This window comes from Microchirus variegatus (genome assembly GCF_963457635.1).
Source record: "Microchirus variegatus genome assembly, chromosome: 10".
Taxonomy (NCBI): Eukaryota; Metazoa; Chordata; class Actinopteri; order Pleuronectiformes; family Soleidae; genus Microchirus; species Microchirus variegatus.
This window is the reverse complement of record NC_139811.1, coordinates 20,243,962-20,268,436: the sequence shown is the minus strand read 5'-3', so window position 1 is coordinate 20,268,436 and position 24,475 is coordinate 20,243,962. Positions and strand designations below refer to the sequence as shown.

Genomic DNA, 24,475 nt, shown 5'->3' with positions numbered 1-24,475 from the left:
ATGGCTATTGCAGGATCTGAAGAGGATCACAATGTTGCAGAGTTGTGTAGCGGTTTGTTTTAAAAGCACTTAACCTTTAGATTCATGTGCAAATTTAATCCTGTAATTGTAAGAGTAGTTTCTATAGTCAAGTTTCCTTGTCACAAACTGCATTTTGCTTCTCCTTGTTTCATCCTGATAGATTTTTTTCTTTAACACCGATACAACCGATTAAGATATCGCAGATGAAACGTTTGCACAAGCACACTTTGCATTACTGTAATGACGAGACGGTTTGAGTTACAGGAAAAATTCCAACGGTTTGTGAAAGCTGAGAAGTTGCACGTAAAATTAGTGAGTCTTAGTTGGAGAGGGAAGAGTTGGAAAAATGCCTGTACATAGTTATCTGGTGTTCATGTACAACTACATGCACTTCATTTTTAATTGTTTAAACAGTATTTTAACATGCAGAAGAATGGAAATAAAAGCCAGATATTGAAAGTTATTCTGGAAAAATGCACTTAGTTACAGGACATTTTCTGGCCCTTTTATGGTTAAAATAAGCAACAAAGTCCACATAGGCATTTTGAGGCTTAGGTGTCAAAAGGTTAAAGGTGCATTATGTAATAAATCTAAATCAACTGGCCATAAAATCCTCCTAATATGTCACAGAGACTCAGGAATAATGTTCATATAACAAACTGAACTCACCGCCAACAACAGTACAGACAAAATATTTGCATTAAAAAAAATATTTTGCAAACTGTAAATCGTGTTTATGTTTTGAAATCATGTTTTGGTATGTGGCGCCACCTACCACTGTCTACCAATCATTGCAATCAGTAGAGTCTCAGCTGCCGAGCAACCACGGGTTGCCAGTTACGTCAGAAAATGAAACCTAAAAGACCTCGGTATGTTGAATTTGAATGTAGTAACCGTTTTTGGTCACATTCTTACATATGGCGCCTTTAAGCATAAAGATGAAATAACTTTAGTTCGTTTTTTTAAGGTAAGACACTTGGACATTTAAACAATTTGCTCTCCGTAAACTATAAAATATATTGTAACTCTTTAAATCAAGTCTACAAACTCCTTCCCCCATGAAGATAGAAACTGCAGAAAGTACATTTTTTGGTGTAATCGTCCCTCAATCTCTTTCTCTGCAGTTTCTTGTCTTAGCTTGTCTCTTTCTTTATCTATCCGTTTGGTCCTGCAGGGTTAGAACAACATTTAAGTTGTCGGACAACACTGACAGTTGTAGAGGTAAAGCTTTTAGCTGTTGCCAGAGTGTTTTGACTTGGTCCAGTATAGACAGGCACGTTCACTCTCACCTCCACCTAAATCGTGTCAGGAAACAGCGGCGGTCCAGCTCGAGACAGAAAGTCCTGCTGCATAAAAGAAACTGTCTACTTCAACACTGACCAATTTTGCAGAAACAGCTGGGGGGCATACAGCAAACACAACTTGGTCCTGGGACCGACTGGACACCAAAATTGCTTGCTGTCGATGAAAGAGCTCTTGTGTCGCGTCGTCTGTTGCACTGAATCTACTTGAAGTTTCTGAAACACCGTGGAGTCTGTCACTTAAAAAAAAAAAAAAAAAAGAACACTTCCTCTGTGCCCGAGTGCTGCTGCATTGCAGTTCAATTTTGTTTTTGTCAGCTGTGAGGTCTGCAAGGTGTGCATTAAGACTGACTCATTCCTCAGGCTGCAGTGCTGTTTGACTTGCAGGGCAACATGGGAGCACAGAGACGGCATTAACACATGAAAAGGCACCACTGTTATCAACAGATATGTCTTTTGAAAAGCTGGTTGGAGGAAAGTACGTGGATGGGAAGTTGAACACAAAATGTTCAACGTGTTTTTGAGGATTCTTTGCATCAGAACATAACGAGGCAAATTTGGTCAAAGTCTATTATGAACGCACAATCAACCTCTTTGAAAACTAAGGGTGCTTTCACACCTGCAGCATTTGGTTCGGTTCGTTTGCGTAGGTGTGAATGTAATCTCGGTCCTTTGGTACGCACCAAATCAACGGCTTTATCCGCCCCACTTTGGTACGGTTCCTCTGGTTTGAAAGCAACCAAACCATATGGGACGAAATGGTCTAGTTTCTTATACCCATAATACATTATGGGTATAAGATACGGGATAACCCCGGATTTCCACCGGAAACCTCAGTGTCGCGGTTTTGCTCCGTTCTCAGCCCAGCTTCAATCCCCACCAGGCGCGTTACGGCCTTGCGAGCAAGCCGTATTTACGCAAGAAGCCGAGGCGTACCCGGTGGAAATGCTCCAGTGATCAGCTCCGGTGACCACGGCGCTTAGGTTCCAAGGCGGTGACGCACTCGGTGGAAATCGGGGGTTAGTCTGGTTCCGGTGCCGTAGTCTTCGCGGTCTATATTAGTTCGTTTAGAACTATGCATATGTGAAAGCAAACCGTACCCACGTCTGTTTGCTAACATTTTTCTGACTGGTGCGGACCAAAGCAATCGAACTATAGGTGGGAAAGTGCCCTTAAAAAGGAAATAGAAACTGTCCCCTCTCTGTAGAGTCAAGCTGCTGCTTTATTTTAGTTTTGTGAACGTACAACAAAATAGCCCTAACATTTCATCACTTTATTTTCCACAAAGAAACATCATCAAAATAGTTACAACAGCATTGAGTTTCATTGAATCGAGGTGACACAATTGGTGTTGATGAGGAAAAAAAATAGTGTTAAATGAGCAAATGAACATCAGGTGGGCTAGATTTGTGACTTTTGTTTCTTTAAAAATGCACTTGTGGTTGTAACACCGTGATATTTCAGTCAGTGTCACAAAATCTCATTTGCACCAACATTTGGTTTGAGTCGTCGTTCACTTATCCCTTTTCAGCACAATGCGTTTTTTCCTCTCAAACATGGCGACAGATTGAGCAGCCACACTTTTCGTCCTCGTGTCCACGCCGCGAAACTGTCTTTAAAAACAACATACTTCATCCACAGATGCACTGCTTCAACATGGATCTCCTCACACACACACCTCGCTCTCATTGCTGTCACTTCGACGCCGTACCATCCACTTATTGGAGCAATTTCAGGAAAATAATTCCTTTTTTTTTTTTTTTTTTTTAAATAGCCAGAACTGAACACTTTCAGTGTTGGAGCTTTCTCGTGTCCGCAGAGTCGGTCCTTTTTTTCAAAACAACACAAATATGTAAACAGCTTTAAAAATATGCACACAGGCAATAAAATGAAGCCAAAAATAAGTCCAAAGCATTTTGTTTTCACAGCCGCGCGTTTCATTTTAAACTCACTCCTCTGCAGTGCAAATTATGAGGAAAAACAACAAGAAAACAATAAATAAACTTCCTCTGTTATATATTTCTGTGTTTATGTATATACATTACAGTATATATATATATATATTTATAATTAGGGGGCCTGTGTGCTCTACATGAGCACGCAGCTTTTGGCTCGGTCCTTCCTCATGGCTGGGGCCTGGTCCATTTGCTCAGTCCGCCCCGGCAGAGGCGGCAGAGGGAGCTGTGAGACTCGCTTCAAGCCCCTGCGAGAACTGCTGCGTTTGAGCTGTGGCTTGTGAGGCCGCCGCACCGATGCCAGCGTGGTGATGTGGAACACGTCTCGAACGCTGTTCTCTGAAACCTTGGAGGTGCACTCCACGTAAGCCACCGCCCCCATCTGCCGAGCTATCGTGCTCCCCTGGAAAAACAAAGACAGAAGAGATTACCAGCAAGCAAGGAAACAGTCTTTTTACGACATTCATCAGAACATGAGTTGAGAAATGAAAGAGAGAAGGGTGAATGCATGCATAAAACAAACTGTTAATTACACTTCAGAGCGGAACAATATTTGGGTAAAATATTTAATTGTGATTTTCATTTCCAGACTGCATGCGATACATCAAAATATTGACTTTTGTAATGGAATACAAACAGAACATATACAACTAGTTTCCGACAATGTAGCTACTTTATTTTTTTTCAATGGTCATATATCGTAGAACAATAAGAAACTAGGCCTAATATTAAAGGGACACTGCGTAGTATTTATGGGTTTATATGACCCAAAATCCACTTTTTTATACATATTATGTGCTCCTGCATTGTCTAGTCGCTGTATAATAGTTTTTGTTTCATTTTCGTAGTGTTTCAAAAAGTCCCATGGTCACGGCCGCTGTTGCATAGCCACTGTTAGCAGCGAGACGCCATGTTTCTACGGGAGCCTGTAAGGACAAACCCGAGAGAACAAATCAAGCGTCGCTTTACTTGTAGCGGAAGTCCTGATATACAAAAGACACACTTATACATCTGAATAAATACTAGAACCCCATCTGCTGACACGGAGAAAGACGACGAGGAAGACATTTGACTGGCTGAGGATACCGTAGCGCTCAGGGAAGGGAGGGGGTGAGCAGAGGAGCAGTTTGTTGTTGTAAATTTCAGCCTCTCCTCTAGATGTCACTATAAACTACTTACTTGACCTATAATAGAGTTGCAGGCTTTGCAGTTTGCTAATTGCGTTGGCTGAAGTTGTTGTTTCACTTTAAACCCAGTAATCATTCAGCACCACTTACAGCCATTTCATAGTTGCCCAATCAAGCCTTCAAAGGTTGTGAAAGGACGTGTGTGTAATGAATTGCGAGCCAGTACAAAGTAGACTCTCATTTTGGTATAAATGGAGCTTGGAACATGTAGAGGCTTTCATTTGTTAAAAACAACCAAGAGAAAATCATAATGAGTATATTTTTGTAGGTGTTGGAGCAACACACTCTACAAGAGGCTTTCAGACTTTTTGAAAGTCACCAGTGGATCTGAAGTCTCAGTTTCTCAGGATGAGTGTGTGCTAAGGTGGAAAACAGTTTTCCAATAAAGGTGGAGCCGTCTTGACAAATTTGGTCTTCCTGAATTTAGATGTATTATTTTTCCACCCACAACATCAAAACGGGCTATCGTGGGTTATTTGCCCGACTACCAATACTTCATAGAGTGTCATAAATGTTAAACCCAAGTTGCTTTTCATAACTTTTTACATTTTTACTGGCATCAGGGGGGAAGGTTCAAGCTTTAAAAACAATTTGAGTTGACATTATACAGCCTAGAAGCTTAGGAGACGATCTGAAGTAATTGTAATATCATCCATCCAGACAGAGGATGGGCCTTAGATCCACTATTTATGCCTTCTTGGCCCAAACATAGTGACAGACAGTGAGGTTATGTTCATTTTTCTATGAAAATGGAATAGAAAAGCAAGGTAATCCTCTGGGTTTCCTCCCTGACCCAGAAGTAATAATATATTGAAAAGGCAACAGTATGTCGTTTGTGGATAGGACTCCATTTGAATGGAAGTTTAAAAGCAGATGAGTTCCCACATAATTTACAATGTTGGTCAACATTTTCCTGACGAGTTAATGGTCTCGGTTGTTAGTTTTGCTCTTCTTGAATAGATGTTGATATTTGTAAATGATATTCCTCTTTAGAGAACAATCGACGACTAAGTACAGCACATATGAGTGGAATGAGTGTGATTGACAGCTGGTATTGTCCAATAGGAGCCTGGCTGCAGGTGACAACTGTGAAACTGCAACAGCAAGAGTTCATCTTCATGTGACTAATAGTTAGATTAATAGAGGGTATAATAGCATTAATGGGAAGACGGAATATTTGTTCGGGCATGATTTTTCAAAAGTGACAATCCTTTAGCATCCTGTAAACATGCAGTGGTTATGTTTGATGGCTGCGCCTGTGAGAGGCTGACGTAGCGAGACCAAGCTCCTGATTATCCTTAGACTGAATGTCGGTGATGTAAACATGTCTGGAGACAAATGAAGCTGCTCCATACGAGGCATAAATAATGCAGATTCTCTGCGTAACAAAGTGGTAACAGAGCAGCTCGGAGCCCAGTGGGGCCAGTGCTGAGAGAAGAGGCTGGACTATAAACTCCTCCACTGTTTCAGCTCACCCCTGAGTATATTACAATATACCCAGTTAATTGCGACCATAAATCGTTTACCTGAGATCAAATCAGAGAGAAATTTAATTTTAAAGTCCCTCAGCATCCATCTCGGCATGGCTTCTTGATGACTCTCCTTAACACTCATTCAGTCAGGATCGGTGCATGCAAAGATTTGGTAACGGATCAAACAGCACTAGCATTTCCCATGACCCTAAAATCCCATGCTATCCGACACAGAGGACAGGGCTTTTTCTTTTTTTTTAGAATCGCCGCTATGTACTGAGCCACATGTGAGAAGCAGTGACATCCTCATTAGATGGAACGGCAGCCAAGGTAGAGATTGCCGTGACAAGAAGAAAGGCTCTATCAGATCTCTGGCAGATTAGCGTGGAAATGTCTTGGGTTCACCCGGTGGTCACTCTCTCTCTCTGCCAACTCTTCAGCTGTGTTGGAATTCAATTTTAAGATCAACAACAGGATAACAACACAGGGCTATTGGATTAGAGCACCGGAGGGTTTATTGTGCACAACCTTGGCGTCGGCTGCGTGACACACATTTCCTGAGCAAAAACATGAACCGCCTGAGACACAAATAGAGACTGAGAAGGAGCAACACAATAGTGTAATGTGGGCCCCTGCTATTTTACATTAGCGATGTGGTTTGCCACTCCATCTTTTGTTTATGCATCTAATTTACATGAACTGCTCTGTTTTTCAGTTGCCGATTTTTCAGCGGCTTCATGTTTTTAGCCTCCAGCGAGCTCTCAGACTGCAGCAGGAAAAAAGGGCTCTTTTGTTCTGAGGGCTTTTGTGCCGTGCTGAAAAAAAATCCCCTCCACTTTTTTTTGTATGTCCAACACGGGAGAGCATGAAATGAACACGCTGAATGCTGATTAAAAATTCAAACATTTACAGAACAGTTTATCATCCCCTCCCTCTTCTCCCCATCCCCTTGGCTTGGAGGTCATGGCTGCGCACACAAAAAAGGGCTCGCTCATTTATCAATGTCCATTTTTCTATTCATCCTGCATTTTGAAAACCCCTAAATCTACATGAATATTTCATTTCGGGGGGGGGGGGGGGGGAATGCATCCCTAAAACTCCAGTAACCACCTCTGCCTCTTGCACTGCCCTCACCATAAGCAAACCTTACAACCCTTGTCAGCAAATTTCAGTCAAAATGCCAACCCCAGCAACATGTCCCCAGGGGCTTTTGCTCAGTTCCTGCTCTGCAGTGGGTGATTATATTGCATGAGCCTCTTATCATACTTCCTTCCTACAGGAATCAATACCACTGCTGATTCAAGGCGGACAAAGAAAAAAAAAATCACATGATATCACACGATTGCTTTCTAATTTCTTTTTTGCGTGCCTGTCTTTCCAGGTACCTCGCAAGCACCTCCCTAAATATTTATTTCCCCCCCCCACCTTTCCCCGTTTCTCCTCAAATATCAATCGTGTGATGTCGTTCTCACCTGTTCATGGGTGACGGGGATTAGTCGCTGCTTGGAGAGTTCCCTCAGGGTGTTGACATCTGTCCTCATGTCCAGTTTGCAGCCCACCAGCACCACTTTGGCATTGGGACAAAACTCCTGCGTCTCACCTTGCCACTGCGGAGACGTGAGGACACAGAGACAATGGTCTGATCATTGATTATGTTTAATATGACAGCCTGAGGGAGGATAATGCTCTCATAAAAGACATTAGTCTTGCAAAAGATCAATTATAAAATGAAAATGTGTTAGTTAGTAATTATTTTGTTTTACTTTGAATATACTGATCACGAGATAAGTAGCAGTATATGAGTAATATAATATTAAAGGTGCATTACGTAATAAATCTAAAGCAACTGGCCATAAAATCCTCCTAATATGTCACAGATTCAGGAATAATGTTCATATAACAAACTGAACTCACCAACAACAACAGTACAGACAAAATATTTGCATTAAAAAAAATATTTTGCAGACTGTAAATCATGTTTAAGTTTTTGAAATAATGTTTTGGCATGTGGCGCCACCTACCGCCTTCTACCAATCATTGCAGTCAGTAGAGTCTCAGCTGCCGAGCAACCACGGGTTGCCAGTTATGTCAGAAAATGAAACCTAAAAGACCTCGGTATTTTGAATTTGAATGTAGTAACCGTTTTCTCATTCTTACATATGGCACCTTTGAATATCGTTTTTTTGTTTTTGGAATTGTGATATCTGCCTAACTTTACCAATGTGCTTGCTAAAAAAGGTGGCAATGTGGCAAAAATAGGCAATTATGCTAACGGTATTGGTTTCATTCCATTTAATGACTGTTAATTGGTCAAAATAAGCAATTTGATGAAAAATATCAAGACATGGCAGCTGTAACAAGAACACATCTACTTAACATATATAATACACACATGCATATATATATATATATATATATATATTACTCAAATACATTAAACACACCAGGAAGTAGGGAAACATGCACACATTTGTAGGGCTTTAAGTAATGACCCTTTTCACTCTTGATTAATCTGTTTTCTGTTCTCAATTGGTGGTAACTTGATTGTTCTGAAGAGAAAAGGGAAAATATTGATCGGAGTCTTGTTTTATTTTGTCCACAAACCGAAGATATTTAGTTTATTCTCAGTGGAGCGAAGAAAAGTGAGGAAATAATTGCACAAAAACGAGAAAACACTCAAACTGATCAATGGGCTTTATTATCAAAATCATTACCTACAATCATGCAGTAGTCGATGACTAATTGATTAAATCATGTATTGTTGCCGTCACAGACAAAGTAATGTTTGGCTTTTTTGGCTTTAAAAAACCTGTAAGTCTAAATAGTTGACAATCATTTTTCTGTCAACAGATTCATGAATTGACTGATCATTATGCTTTTAATAAAACCACTATTGACTGACGCACTGTTTGTTCTTCTACTTTCAGATAAAATTGTCATTACACGGGCTCAAGAAACGTGAAAATAAGACTTCTTTGGTGCAGGCTCGGCTCAGGTGTCTGCACCACCTACAGTGTTTTATTTCCCTCCTCACGCAAACAAATCTATTTCAGGTTGTCCACAGAGGTTGAGCGGTCTTCCTTCCAAAATCAGCACGAGATTAAATGTCACTTCTGAAAACTCAGCTGAATCAACACAATAGTCTCCTCCGCATCACACAACAAACACACAACAGCAGCCGACGGCCCCCCCGAAAATACACTGCATGCCGTGTGCAGAATGTCACCGTGTCCATTCATCTCTCGTGATGAAAACAGCGTTTGACCTTTCAAGACCGTCCCTATTCTGCCAGTAACACCCAATCAAAAGCTTTGATTGTTTAACCCTCGCTCCTCCCCCAGCTGTCTTCCAGAGACCTCGCTAACCTGCTCGTTTCATGAGGTCAAGAGTCTAATTTGGGACGGTGATTGTGCAACAGGTTTTCCATGTGCCCCTGGGTTTCAGAGATTACCAGGGTGACAGCTACAGGTCAGAGGTCATGGTAACCCCCTGCCAGGGGATTCATGGGAAAACCAAAACCTTGACGGCAGCCCTGCTTCCCCATGTTGACAGAGTGCACTGACGCTGGTGGGATATTTGTGGGGTTTTAAAAGAAGGTGTCTCGGGTTAGATCTACAAAGTCTGTCCGGTGCATTTTAGCAGCTCCCCTCAGACCACTAAACACGTCAACAGGCCAGACGTGGGAACCGTCTCCGGCCCACGAGGAGCGCAGTTCAAAGACAAGCGCAAACACGTGGTTTCAAGATGAGGGAGCCACAAAAAAGGCACAGGCCTTTTTTTTTTTTTTTTTTTTTTAACATGCCACACATGTAGGCAAACACACCCAATTAAGTTGGGTGTCTCTACATACGCAGTAGGTATTTCGCAGCGCGAGGCACAAATTCTGCCACCGGCTGCAGAAACACATCCATGACCACAGCCTCGCCCAGCCAGTGCTACACTTAGCCACCGCAGAGTCTCACAATGACAAACATCTGAAGCAGAGCTGCTTTACAAATGTTAACTGTCACCATCTGCACGTCTGTGCTCCATAATACTCAGGTCTTAAAGCTGCTTTTTGTGATTTTTGTTGTTGTTGACGTTATTATTATTCAGTCTCTGGTTTCCGTTAATAGAAATTAGGGCTGGGCGATATATCGATATAAATATATATATTGATATATTTTTAAATGGGATATGGAATTAGACCATATCGCATATATCGATATAGTACGGAGCTTTGATTTCAAATGTACTCCTGTTGTTATACAGTTTAGATTTTTATTATTGAACAGCTGTGGATTTATTCATGAACCAGGTGAAGAAACCTGTGTTTATTATTTATTCACTTGATTTTCCACCAACTGTTCACTGAAATAGCCGGTTTCAATAAAACTACTTGTGACATCTCATATTTCATATTTAAAAATATCGGGATATATATCGTATATCGATATTTAGCCTAAATATATCGAGATATGACTTTTGGTCCATTTCGCCCAGCCCATATAGGAATTATGTAACACTATTGTGTGCATTATATTGTGTGCTGCTTCCTTCATCATCTCTGAAGTCAACCAACTACTTTTGCACTTTTTGGTCCTTTTGGTCTATTGTGCAATGACTTTATTGTTTATCATTGTGCTTATTTATTATTTAATTTATTTATTATTTGCTGTTTAAATTTGCATTAGTTTGCTGTAGTTTTTTGTTTTTGCTTTTCATGAGTGCATCTTTGTGTTTTTCGTCATACTTGACACTATAAGTTATATGGAGTTGATGGGCCATGCGAGAACTCATGTGTCATAGATTTGAATGAAATGATGTCTCCAGAACAACATATTTCTAGCCCTCTTGAAGCGTCTCTGTAGCAGCTCTTCAATATGACTGGTGGGGCTGGTTTGCATATCTGATGATATTCCTCTCAAAGCCACCCAGCTGCAAAGCCTCTTTTCTTGTTCTTCAGTCTGACCTTGCGTCCCTCAGAGGGACGTGGGTCAAGTATCCACGGACGTTTCGATGAGATAAAGGAATGGGAGGCTCCAAACCTCTGTGCTGATTTGCTCTATTGTTGAGCCATGAAAATGCAATCTGCTGCCACAGAAATCCAAGTGAACACAAGATGCTGATCGGAAGAAACTGCTTCGTTTTTTTTTTTTTCAGCTGCCTTTCTCCAATGTCACAGCAGATATTAAATGCTGACCCAAAGCATTGGAAGTAGGAGTGTTTTCTTTTTTTTAAAGGGCACTGACCTTCTTTATGACGCTGTCCAAAGTCTCTGGGCGGCTGATGTCGAAACAGATGAGAACCGCGTCTGAGTCGGGATACGCCAGCGGCCTCACGTTGTCGTAATACGAGGAACCTGTGGGCAGACACAAACATATGGCGCAAGGTCATTATGTCTTCTGAGAAATCCTTGCTTTTAACCACATTGAATCCTTTATGTGGCTTGTTTCTGTCAATCGCTGGAAAGGAGTCAAGAGTGTCATGACTGCATGTACATTGTGACACACTGTGGCTTGAATGTCTCTGCAGATGCTAATGAGTCTTGTTTTTAACAGTCGTACGCACACGTGTAAGCCTCCTTGTCTGCTGACCTTACACAGCTGTGGCGTCCCTTTAATCATAGTGCTTCATGAGGAATGTTGAGGGGTTTGCACACTAAGAAGAGAGTGATAGTGGGTTGAGGACCGGGGAGACGTGTGGACACAGTCCATGATCCTTAATTCTCCCTCTTCCTGGCCAAAGGTCCTTGTCTGTAAAACTTTCTTTTTTTGACTTTATGAAATGCACTTGCACTCACACACGTCTCCCTGCTCTCACTTTTCATTTCTATTCCTTGATCAAATTTGAAGGCAGCGTGGCGCCTCAGTACTGCTCCATTACTTGACTCCTGCTCTGTTGCAGCTCTCATTAGGAGGCTTGTAAAAATATCTGAGGTTGTGGCTGTGGGCATCCTCCCTCCTGCCTCCACTGGTTAGTAATGCAGACCTGAACTCTTTTCAATGGCAACAGTCATGAAAAAACGCCAGGCTCTGTGACAGAATTGATAGAAACTGTATCATAGGTGAACCTTTGCAGAAACTCTATGAATCAGTGTACCATAACAACATTGTTATTTCATGTGCTTTGAACTGAAATGGAGGTGCTTTGTCAAAAAGATGCAAGAATAATTTGTCATTTTAAAAAGCGTGTATCAACTAGAAATGTAGGTTAATCCGTGAATCACATTTTGTTGATGGGTGCTTTGATATCTCGAGTTTTACATTTAATCCCTTAAGGACACACAAACTGATTATGATAAGTGTAGATTATCTTTTGTATGTGTTGTTACTGTGCTTCACATCTGACCCGACACACAACAGGCAGTCCGCCTGTTAAAGCTCTGCGTGCCTTTGTCTGGCAGCGTAAATGGGGTCCGCACAATGGTGCTACAGCCTGTTTTAGTACCACTATGTTCCCTTTGTTAATGATGGAACGAGACTACCACAATGGCTCCATGTAGCCAGTGGCCCCACATCATTCAGCTGGCTTGCCTGTGGTGGCCTGCTCCCTCTCTGCTCCCTCGCCTGTCACAGCATCACGGGCTGTTTATTAGAGATTGATGGCTTTTGTGCCTTTACATGAGCCAAACTGCTTTGTTTACATTCACAGTTGCTCACAAAAAAATGTTCTTTGCAGTCAAGGGCTCACGAATAAAATTGTCAACGCCGCCTGAAGAATTAGAATTTACATTTACACACGTTTTGAAGTGTGCACTCCACATATTGTCTGCCTTTTATTGTGGGCCTTTTGCCAGGAAACATATGCCTTGCCATGCTCTGAAACCAAGTATTGTATTTTTATGGATTGTGTTTGACAAAAGAAGTTGATATTGTGCTCAAAATATCCCACTTACTGATTCAAATGAAACTTGCTTTCCACCATATTACCAACTTAAGATTTCCCTGTGGTTGACACTTCATGCGTTCTTTAAAAGTTAATATAATAGAAGTACGACTTGTGTGACTCATTGTGGTGACACCGAGTTCAAATAATGATCATTGTTTTCACAGCAGGTCCCTGTAATGATGGGTTTTGAGGAAAGGTTTCACAATGCCCACCTGTGGATCACATGGCCTCCAATTATGAATGAAGCAACAGCGTTCCTGACTGCTTTGGTGCACATGCGTCATTGTGCGTCTTCGATAACAATACAGGACTGGGCTCTAAAGCAAAACCTCCAAAAAGGTGGTAACTTTCTATTGTTTCTACAACAAAATATAAATTGGAACTACATAATTCAATTTTAAGTAATATTCAACACGTCAAGGGACATTCAGAGGAATTTATAGTCTGCAAATTTATAGGGAGGAAATTATAGCAACCAAAGTCTGCTTCTATGTTTTTCCTAATGTGAAACAAAGACTAACACACACTCGTGCACGCCCAATCCCACAGACGCCAAGTCTAACCCTCCGTAGAGAGCACACTCTGTACGACAGCAATCTCTGATTGGTAGTGTCACACTTGAGGTGCTGCAACCGCCGAAGTTGGTCTTTAGTATGTATCACAGTGCAGCAGGCCTGTACTCGGGTTAGAGTTGAAGAAGAAATGAGACGGAGCATGTAGGGGTGAAGAGGGGACAAAAGAGATTTAATGACTTTGACGCTGGGTGAGGGCAAGGTGCAGGAGAATGTGATGATGAGACCAGGAAATGGACACAGAATCCAGATGAAGGTGGAGAGGCATTGGATGTTTGTTTGGCTCCAGATGTAATTAATGCCTGAAACAAGGCTGTTGGGATTCATTCATCAATCCAAAGGATCAAAATGATTGGCAGATCACAGGCTCACACAGGCCTTTACGCATCGCTCTTCTGCCCTGAGCGACGCAGAAGCTGCCTCAGCACTTTTTGCAAAGTCAGAAATAAAGTCCACTGAGGGAAAGAGAGGGAGTATAAATGTGCGGCTGTGTTTGAAGCAAGCCAAGCAGGAACAAATAAAGGCCAATCACTATAGCAATCAAGAACACAAGAAGGAGGCACAGGAGGACAAGGAGGTGGGAGAAAAGATAAAAGACGAGTGTAGCGATGGAGGAGGAGAGAGAGGGAGTGCTATGGGTGTTTAGGTAGGTAATGAAAGCGCTGGACTCGGCAGGACAGATCAAATAAAGAGGTATGAGAGCTCTGGCTCGGCTATTGGTTCTAGCTGGCCTGCACCCATTCACTGGGAGGTGGAACAAAAGGTCAATTGAATTTCAGACAGAGGCAGGATGAGATGTATGGCTAAAAGGATGGGGTGGGGGAATGGGCTCAGGGACCATTAACAACCATCACGCCTGGCAGAGAAGTGGGGCCTTGCCATGTAGAAGCCAAGGACAGGCATAAAACACCCCCCACAAAACCTCCTCGCAGAGTATTAGCATTAGCCTGATTTAGCACTGGCAATCTCTCACGGTGAAAAGTGGATTTCTGTCTTTATTTCCACAAGGCTAATTAGCACTAAGCCATGCTGCAGCGGCCAGTGCTACAACAGGAGGCTCCGCCAAGCAGAGGTGACAGAGGAGGAATCAGGAGAGCAGTCATCAGTCGAGCTTCCTCAACGGCCAGACACAGTACAGATGAGATTGAGGCAGAAAACTAATATACAATAATAAGGCTTAAAGGTGCATTATGTAATAAATCTAAAGCAACTGGCCATAAAATCCTCCTAATATGTCACAGAGACTCAGGAATAATGCTCATATAACAAACTGAACTCACCAACAACAACAGATCAGCCCAAATATTTGCATTAAACAAAATCTTTTGCAGACTGCAAATCATGTTTATGTTTTGAAATCACCGCCACCTAGGCGCCACCTACCGCTGTCTACCAATCATTGCAGTCAGTAGCGTCTCAGCTGCCGAGCAACCCCGGGTTGCCAGTTACGTCAGAAAACAAAACCTAAAAGAATGTAGTAACCATTTTTGGCCACATTCTTACATATGGCGTAATCTGGTGATGTGCAAATTATGCTAAATTTGTCGTCTGATCTGCTGCAGTTTCAAAGGGAATTGAATACATGAATTTATTTGTAGCCACTGCCACAATATTGACTTGTGATTTCTTGAAATGGGTTTTCTCAGAAGGGTGGGTAAGGCCGGGGTCTCCCTTAGAGATGGAGTGAGAAGCTCAGCCATCTGGGATGGACTCTGAGTAGAGCCACTGCTCCTTTTGTGTGTAAAGGAGCCAGTACCTGGTAAGGAGTGCCTCCCTAGGGAGATTTTCCTGGCATGTCCAACTGGGAGGAGACCTAAGGTCAGACCAAGGACTAGAAGGAGAGATTATATCGCCTCACTGCCCCGGAAGTGCCTGGGGATCCCCCAGTCAGAGCTGCACGATGTGGCTAGGGAAAGTGAAGCCCCCTGCTACCTGATCTGGGATAAAGGGTTGATGATGGATGGGTGGCTAATCTTTCATGATACTCGGCTACTCATCTTGCAAGACATCCAGGATGCACTTTAATGCCAGGTGTCAACAGGCGCTATTAAGGCTTCATGGTGGGCAGGTCTAAAGTGATGATGGTGATGTGAGGCCATATCTGTCATTGCCCATGTCTGTTCAACAGTGAGAACAACCTTGTCCAAAGGTGTGTTTTGTTTGATCTATACATTGCATGTGTTTTGCTTGGCTAGTGCCTGTGCTGGACATGGTTTGATTAGCTGATGCTCACTTTTCCAACTCACAATGCAGTTAAGTGCTGAGAGGAGTTTCAGTTGACGGTGTCCACATGCATGATCTCTCAGGACTCATGACAATACCAGGTCTCAACAAGGCCCATGTGTGGTATGCGGTACTTCATTTATGCTTCCTCTTCCCTGTCGGAGGCAATCTATCTGAAACATGACATGACAGCTCTCTCTTTGCTCGTTCAAACCCTCCGCTGTGTTTTCACTATTTTAACACAAACTGTGAAATTAACAAAAAAAAAGGTACAGCAGGATTTATTAAGGTAGTCTGAGTAATTGAGTGTGAATCAGCATCTAACAAAGCCCAGTCTTCAGAGCATTTATCTGCACCATCACATCAGGAATTATCTACTTCTCTCTCACACTGTGTGTGTGTGTGTGCGTGTTCATTACAAACACAACTAAGAAGCAAACCATTATGAGTGAGGAAAAAAGAATAGTGTTTGCCTCGAGGTTCTCTGATGAGTTCATGCACATATGGCAAGGAGTCAGTAGCAACTAAAAGCCTCATTAGGCCACATAAGCACTCCATGCATATTAACAAAGGCAGGGTTTAAGATAAAAAGGAAAACACCTTCACCAAATAAATGAAAACAATCACAGACTGGCTTCAACTGGCAGTCAACACCACATACACTGGGTCTATTTTCTTCCCCCGTTTTCCTTTTAAATTTAAATCAAAAGGAAAACATTTCAATCTGGGCTGGACAAGTATCATAGCAACCTGGATGGATGCAAATGCTTCATTGTAAGACCCTGAAAGGCTGTAAGAAGGAAGCAAGCGACAGAGCGAGGGGATCGTGGTGGCTGATGACGCCGAAGCATTGGTGATTGGAGGGGTCTTTGAAGCACATAGATGAGGGTTGGCCCTCCACACTCTCCACTGCTGAAGATCCGGTCTGTGTTGTGCACTTCAATCCTTTCAACTTAATCAGGGTTTTACTGAAACGGAGGAAAACAAAGGCTGCTGCCAAGACACACTTCCTGATGATTTTCAAACAGAGAATCAGAATTTACAAGAAAGGCAATTAAAGGGACTTTAAATCAAACCCTGTTGAGTTTAACCCTTAAGGCCACATTATACTTATCCGACTGCGTAATGCGTATCCGACTGCGTAACCACGAAGACCCCTCGAGCCTTCATACTTCTGCGTCGTGGACGGATACGTGCTGCAATTTCCCGCCCGATCAGTAGGGGTCGCTATTCAAGGTTGTTGTGCTTTTGGCGTCCGAGAGAGAAAGACTGTTGTTGTTGAAACAGTGGCCGTTTCTCTCTTTTCTGTGTCACGGAACGCAGTTTTAAGATAATTTGAGGCGAGAAATTGGCCATTTAGAGTCTAAACATGTGGTTTGTGTATTAAGATATGACGAATTTATAGTTTGACGTCGGCGGTGATCAGCTCCGCCTCTGTGGACGGCACAGAGCAGCGTTATCTCAGCCTGTCCTGAGGACCAATCGCAGCTCTTGCCGTCTCCGTTGTCCCTTGACGGAGTGACGGACACTTAAAAAATATTTTGTGCAGTCGGAGACGACGCAGAGGCTCTGCGACAGGCTCTGTGTAACTTTTTCACGGCACTTTACGCAGGAGGATAAATTGGGCTTTAGTACAGTTTGTCTGGGTTGGTGTAAACGCAGTCTGAGACCTCTGAGCTGGACCTAAAAAAAAAAAACTAAATTTTGCTTGAAAGAGTTGGTCTCGGACCACTTGCAAGTGAACTCTGGAACAGTTCATCACTGGAGTGAACTCTATTTTCACCTTTCACTGGAAGCGTAGTATTTACGGCCTCAGTGTTCTCATCTCTCTCCACAAGTGAGGAGAAGGGAAACCGGACAAACGCCTTTTCCATCCTCTGTGTCTGGCAGGTCCCATCTCTTCTTCCTCCTCCTCAGGCAAACGAGCACATTTAGTCGAGCATTATCACCACAAAGCGGCACAAAACCGCCCTGATGCCAGTGGGGACTTATCTCTAAACTATGTATGTATGTATGAACACATGACTTATTTTTATTGATTTAGTTTTTAAAGATAACCATCATCATATTTGTCATTACTATTATTATTCTGTTCAAGGTAACCACTGATTTCAGTTTATTTCTGTATGGCATGAAAATCGAAAAGCAGACTCTTGGAGAAGTGTAATGATTTGAGTGTTGTGTTGCGGCTGATTGTTAATGAAGTGCAAGCTCAGATTGATTAGTAATTACTCATAAAAATTAAGTAGCAAATATTCAAGCAGACATTGTCTTCACTGCACAACTCAATATTGGATGCAATATGTCACACACCATTTATAATTTTTAATTTTATAAATCTGCTTTGTGGTCCATAAGTAAGCCTACATCATATAGTTAGTTGTACTTTATTAGTCCCCTAACTGAGTAACTAGTATGTCTTTCTATTTTAAGTGAAATATGCAATTCAAAATAAATTGTTCACGAAAAAATGACCCCCATTATTTTAAGTGTCTGTTGGTTTAAAGGGACAATATGTAGTATTTATGGGTTTATATAACCCAAAATCCACTTTTTTATGTGCTCCTGCATAGTCGCTGTATAATAGTTTTTGTTTCATTTTCGTAGTGTTTCAAAAAGTCATGTAAAGTAACATGGTCGCGGGCCGCTGTTGCATAGCCACTGTTAGCAGCGAGACGCCATGTTTCTACCGGAGCCTGTAAGGACAAATGCGAGAGAACAAATCAAGCGTCTCTTTACTTGTAGCGGAAGTCCCGCCTCCTCTCTCTCCGCTTCGTCTGCTACGGCCGCAGTAGCTCGCCCTCTCCCTCGCCTCACGAACCTCATCTGCTGACACGGAGAAAGACGACGAGGACGACATTTGACCAGCTGCGGATACCGTAGCGATCAGGGAAGGGAGGGGGTGAGCAGAGCAGCAGTTCTTTGTTGTAAATTTCAGCCTCTCCTCTAGATGGCACTATAAACTACTTACTTCACCTTTAAATAAATATTGCAATCACACGCCACATTTTGGGCCGGATTTAGTGCAACGACGCAGGAGCAGAAGTCGCATAAAAAAAAGTTTTGATATACTCAATTCTGTTAAAAAAAATGTGTAATGGAGCAAACACAAGCTGGCCTGCAGCCTGGACAAGGGGCTAAACTAGACACACACACATCCACGTGCGCACAGATAAGGCTGTTGATCTGTAATAGAGATGACTGTGTCAAGTTTTCAAAGCCATTAGCACACAGCGGGGACAGTGGAGGTGACGCTAGGTTAAATGGCCATTAACCTTCCATGTCTGCAGCCTTCACGCAAGGGATATTGATCAAAGCCTCCTGCACTTTCCCTCTGGAGGAAGCGCAGCCTTTGAAGGGCGACGAGCACCGTCCACTGATCTGAGTCCTCCCGCCAAGGAGTTAATACCCATGTATGTCGTCCATTCGCAGGTTGAAAAGTGGAGCTGGCCACAGCGCTGACAGCTCATACAGGAGAGAGAGAGCGGCATTAATGACTGTCTCCTGCACGCCCCAGGGGGGTGAAGATGGAGTGCAGTGTCCCCTTTCAGCTCTTTCCTCACCCACAGCCCTTCTATTATAATCACACATAGACACTCACTCCCTTTCCAAAGGAGACTTGGCTATGCATTTCATCTCCAGTTGTTTGATCTGGCTGTACGTCTGCGGCTCTGGTTCGTGCTGAGCTTTGCCTTCATAGATTATTCAGGCTACATCAGTGCTACTACTACATATTTAAAAAAAAAAGTTCTGTGTCCAGGTGAGCATTTTAGCTCAGTTTCAGATGTGATAGCCGAACATCATGTGTCCATTCAGGTGTGTAACAGAGTGTAAACAGGATGTTGAGTCTTTCCTCTGCGGTTGTTTGCTTAGTTTCAGAGAGTATTACCGACAAGACACAACAATGATTAAAGGTAACACAAGAATTTCTTTTATGAGACCGACAATGAGGTGACACTGGAACCGAAAGTTAAGCCTGTCCCACACGAGAGGATTTTCAAATCTGACTTGATTTTTTTTTTTTTAAAACGTGGGAGACCACAAACACAACAAGCTTTTCAACGTTTTAATCCCGAGAAAGCACAGAGTAGACGACGCAGTCAAGACGCAGGACCACACACTTGGCGTTGAATCAAATGATTTCAGGGAGGAGATTACAGGGATCTCACAGAAATTTGCGTGACTTCAGAATATAAACAGACATGGAGGCGGACTGTCGGTGGCGTAGGTTAATAGCTGTTGTGCGAGCAATGTTTTGTGCTGAGAAATACAAAAAAAAACTGTGGATGAAGTCATGACTGAGAAGACGGGATCAACTTGGCTGGTACAAGTTATGGTTCTAATCAACTCAGTTCTTTGATGACATTAAAATTGTGCCCGTACTCCTCACACTACAGGATAATTTGGCCAGGTAATCTGTTCAAATCAGTCTAAAATCAGAAGGCGCCCACGATTGTCAGAATTGGGCCAGATGTGTGTCTGTGTGGCAGGTTTAAGTGTTGTAACAGAGCTTTCTGTTCACAGCTGATCACTGAAGTAGCATGGACAGCAGGCGTGTCGGGAGCAAAATGTACAGTATGTTTATTTCCTTCACACACTTCTTTTGTCAACTTATAGATTTTCTGTCTTGCACGAATCAAGCAGGCTCTGTTTTAAATGTCCCCCTTAAACAGTTTGAGAAATGACCTCAGATTCGGTGTGGTAGTCTACAGTTGGTGATTGCTTATGTTCAGGTGTTGCAATACAAACACTGCCCAGGGTTTGTTTGTGTGAGGAAGTCAGGTAGCTGTGGACAACTGCTGTCTGCAGATGTGGAGAACATGCAGAACCTGTTTTTTGTTGTTGTTTGTTTTTCTTTTAAATACGTTAAAGACATTTCTGTGTTTCCTCAAGCTTTGTGCCTTTCACACCACAACCTCCTGTACTCTGCCCTCAGCAGCAGCAGCAGATTGTTTGGACAAGATCCACCAAATAGCACAGTTTAAAAAAAAAAAAAAAAAGCTAGTTAAAGAACACCAGATGCTGACTTGAGGATTATTTGCACAACCCCTTGCACTGCTCAGACCAATCAGGGAAGGACCACAGCTGTTTCCGTTACCCTCAACAAAGAGTCTTTTTCGCTTTATTTGTTTTTGTCTGGTTGCTCAACTTGATCATGTGAAAACATGACGATCTCATAGGGAGAAAGAGAGAGAGTGTGTTTCTTTAAAGTAAGTAACATATTTAGTTTGTTGATTAGCTTGTATGTAGGTGTTCACCTGTCCTGTTAATAAACAGACCACTGCTTTAAACATCCAGATAAAAAGGACTGCACTGTAGGAAATAAAGCATCACACTTGACTTTTATTGTTGTCACGTGCAAGTGTTGCATGCATATAATTCTGAAGTTATTATGTTGAGACTTGATCTTCTGACACCATGAGGTCATGTTCAGAGAGACATTAGAGCGGTGTGACAACACACAACACCATCATTCATTTTCATTGGGTCAATTGTAACAATGCAAAAAAAAAGAAAGCAGTGTCAACCAACAATGCAGCGTAGTATTATCACACAAGGCACTGCAACTGATTATCCAGTATAAGCAATAATTAATTCCTTGCAGATGTACAAACGCACAGATTTCAACCTGGATCTACCTGACATACCATAAAATAACAGTTTTAAAGGTTCCACACTGCCTGGTCTTGTACTATGTAAGTTTGATACGTACACTACAAACACGTGACCATCAGCAGGTGAAACAAACACTGCCTTAATGGCAATTAATTAATTCTTCTCAATATTGAAAGTTAGTTAATTTAAGGTAAAACACAAAAGCCCTAAGTCAGGCAGTTCAATAAACAACTGTTGAATGTGTCTTTTAAATTGACCACGTGAAAATAAATGTTGTTAAATTGTCTCTGGGTGACCACTCTGGCACAAACCATCTGGGTGTTTTTTTTCCTGTAGTTTTCAGAGAGCTGGCTAATCCACAATGTCCCAGTCTCAGTCTAATTAGGACAACATTGTGCCTTCTCTTTAAGTTCAGTGAAAGCCAATTATTTTTGACAATGCCGATCCTTCTCTTCCATCTCCCACTCCTCTTTACGCTGCCTCATGCTGCACAAACCTTTAGATCCACCATTTCCTTGGTCAATGCTTCTTTAGCCGGTTTATCAGACAATCCATTTCCTTGCACTCCTGAGTGTCCGGGGGCCCACATAAATATTAAATTACAGCTGATTTTCTCTGAAACCTGAATAGGCAACACACGATTTTAACAACCAGGTCAGCCGGGGCCTTCAGAACAGTTGCAGAGTTGACAGCATTCACCTATAATAAATTAAGTAAGAAAACTAAATTATAGAGAATTCCATGTTTGGTGTGTTTGTTACAGTAACAAGGCAGAAAATTAAGTCATGTCTCAGTTCAGTGAGTAGGACTATAGAGTCGGAGCTTTGGCACTTTGGAAATCAACATTAAAGCGTCTGTCATTGATGTCATCATCTGGATAAACCTTGCACTAACCTCCTGTCCTTTGCTATAATAATAATAATAATAATAATAATATTTTCCCCTCTCTTCACTACTTCATGTCATGAATTGTTTAGTAATGGAGAATGTATTCACCAACATTCTTTTTGAAGTTCTGACTCGCTTCAATTTTTGTTGGAGTCTGAAAAAGTGTCTCCTATATTTCTTGCAGCGAGAGACCCACGTCACTGATAGATGTCTTTTTAACACCATGACTAAAGTATTTCACTGACAGCAGCTTTAAATACTGCTTGTGGCTGCAGAGGCCAGATCAAATGTCGCATGGTGTTGCTTTAATCAAGTCTAATTTAGACATTTTTTTGGCTAAACATGTGGTGGTTCTGGTTCTCTGAGCCAGCAGCCTCTTCACAGTGCCTGCATTTAGAAAAAATGTGAACAATTAAAATAGTTTTTGTTGTTTTAAACCTCCATTTCAACACTCTTTGAGATGTTGCCAAATTGCACCAAGCACTATGACTATGACTTTGAATTCAGCTATAAAAAAATCTCCTGAACCTCAAAGTCTCTTATCCCCTCATATACAATTCAAAAAATTCACTCCTTTTCACATGTAAAACAGCAGGGTTCACATAATTTGTACTCATGCACACATAGTTCAGTCCCTCCCCCTTAAAGACTTTCATTAAAACTTGTAATAACACTGACTGCAGCTTCTGTCTATTGCCGTCTGCCGTCTGATATGACAGAAGTGAATGGGGAGTGAGAAAGTTCATGTGCTTTATACACATGCATGTGAAAGGAAAACTTGGAAAGCGGAAAAAGGACAGCCTCCACTTCAACGACTCCATTTCCTCTGGCGCACAACCATCCAAACACATCCCTATCATGATGCTATCTATCCTCCAGTCCACTCTGCGACCCCCCAGGGAGCCGGTGAGGAGACGAGGCAGCGCCTCAAGTGCAATTTCACTTCCACAAAAGCAGCAGAAGCAAGACAGGAAGAGCGCAAGTGGATCTTGTTTATAAATAAAGTCATCCATAAATGATGAGAGTGTGTCGTATGGGCGAGGTGCAGGTGGCGGTGGCGGTGGTGGTGGGGGCGGGGTTGTAAGATGGAGGTGAAAGTCGGCCCTCTCCCTCCCATATTATCCCCTTGCGCTCGGCTGGGTTGCAGACGGATGCTGAGAGGGGTTTTTCCCCCGTGGAGATGGAGAGCCAGAGGGATTGAGCGTGAGCTTTGGGAGCAGCAGAACCAGTCTGTGCGCCTGTTTGATGTGGGCTGATCAAAGCTGGTTCTGTTGCATGAAGAAGAAGAGGGAGCTGACCGGGAGATAAAAAACATACAGAACCACAGTTCTCTTCCTCTGGCTGGGTTTCCTGTCTGTCATTCACTTTTTCTGCTTATGAAAAGGAACAAAGGTCTAATTTAGTGTCAGGGTGGAAATGCTTGTCCCTCTTATTCTGTGAATAAATCAATAAAGTGCTTTAGCGTAACTTTGTGCGATTTGCTACCAAACTGAACGGCTTCTCAGTATTTTCAAAGCAATTTTTATTAAAGTATAAGTTTCTCTTTGAAGAAAACTATTAGGTGAAATAAGATTGCAATGACTCAGTGGCCTCTGCGCTTTGGTGCACGGGCATCTTCACTAAATAATTTAGATAAATCACAAAATGGTAGAAGGGCTGGTGAAAAATGTACACAAAGGATGGAAAAGGTCAAATGGAAGCAGCCAACCAGAAAATATCCCAGTGTCAAACCGTGGTTGTGCACAGTCAGCTTTTATTCATTATGTCAACAAAACCATAAATTTCAAGGAGGAGTCCTCCCATTTCATGTTGTCTAGTCCATTTTCGTATCAATAACTTCCGACTTTGTCAATGGATTCACTTGCGTTGCGCCGTAGATCGCGTTACTTCAGGTCAGTGAAGACAAAGGTTGCGCGATTCAGCCGGTGCTCCTTCCGTCTATGAAGACGACGGACAAAAGGCACGGCATTCAATCCCTCGCGGGACTGTTTTATTTTGCCATATGTTTATGTAGATGACCGCTTAGCATGTAACACGAGGCCTGCGGTGCTTTAAAAGTGTGACACAGTTGGCGTTTGTGCGTCTGCTTCCCTCCAAGGACCAGAGTGGGTCAGGTCCCAAGGGTGCCACCGACGAATCTTAGCCACAACACAAAGCCTTGGAGGGAGATGTGGGGAAGGTGGGGGTCGGAAAAGCACAGATGTACGCTTATCCCTCTGTTCTCTACTCCTTCTGTTCCCTTTCCCGGTTTTCATCTTTTCAATCTAGTGAACACTTACCCTCTTATAACATGGACTAAGGGCACACACACACACACACTACCTCCTCAGTCTCTCATGTGCTTCAACCCCTCACTCCCCCCAATCTCTT

At 42.4% G+C, this 24,475-nt stretch overlaps 1 protein-coding gene across 1 annotated transcript in view; it reads right to left on the bottom strand.

The window, feature by feature from the left end:
- Positions 1-2,540: 2,540 nt before the first annotated feature.
- Positions 2,541-24,475, bottom strand: part of rnd2 (Rho family GTPase 2) — a 33,476-nt gene continuing 11,541 nt past the window's right edge. The window contains exons 3-5 of the mRNA XM_083896688.1: positions 11,168-11,277; positions 7,409-7,543; positions 2,541-3,680 (exon numbers count right to left, since the gene is read on the bottom strand). Of these exons, the coding sequence (XP_083752814.1) occupies positions 3,411-3,680; positions 7,409-7,543; positions 11,168-11,277 (515 nt within the window). The 3' untranslated portion in view covers positions 2,541-3,410. The remainder of the gene's footprint in view (positions 3,681-7,408; positions 7,544-11,167; positions 11,278-24,475) is intronic.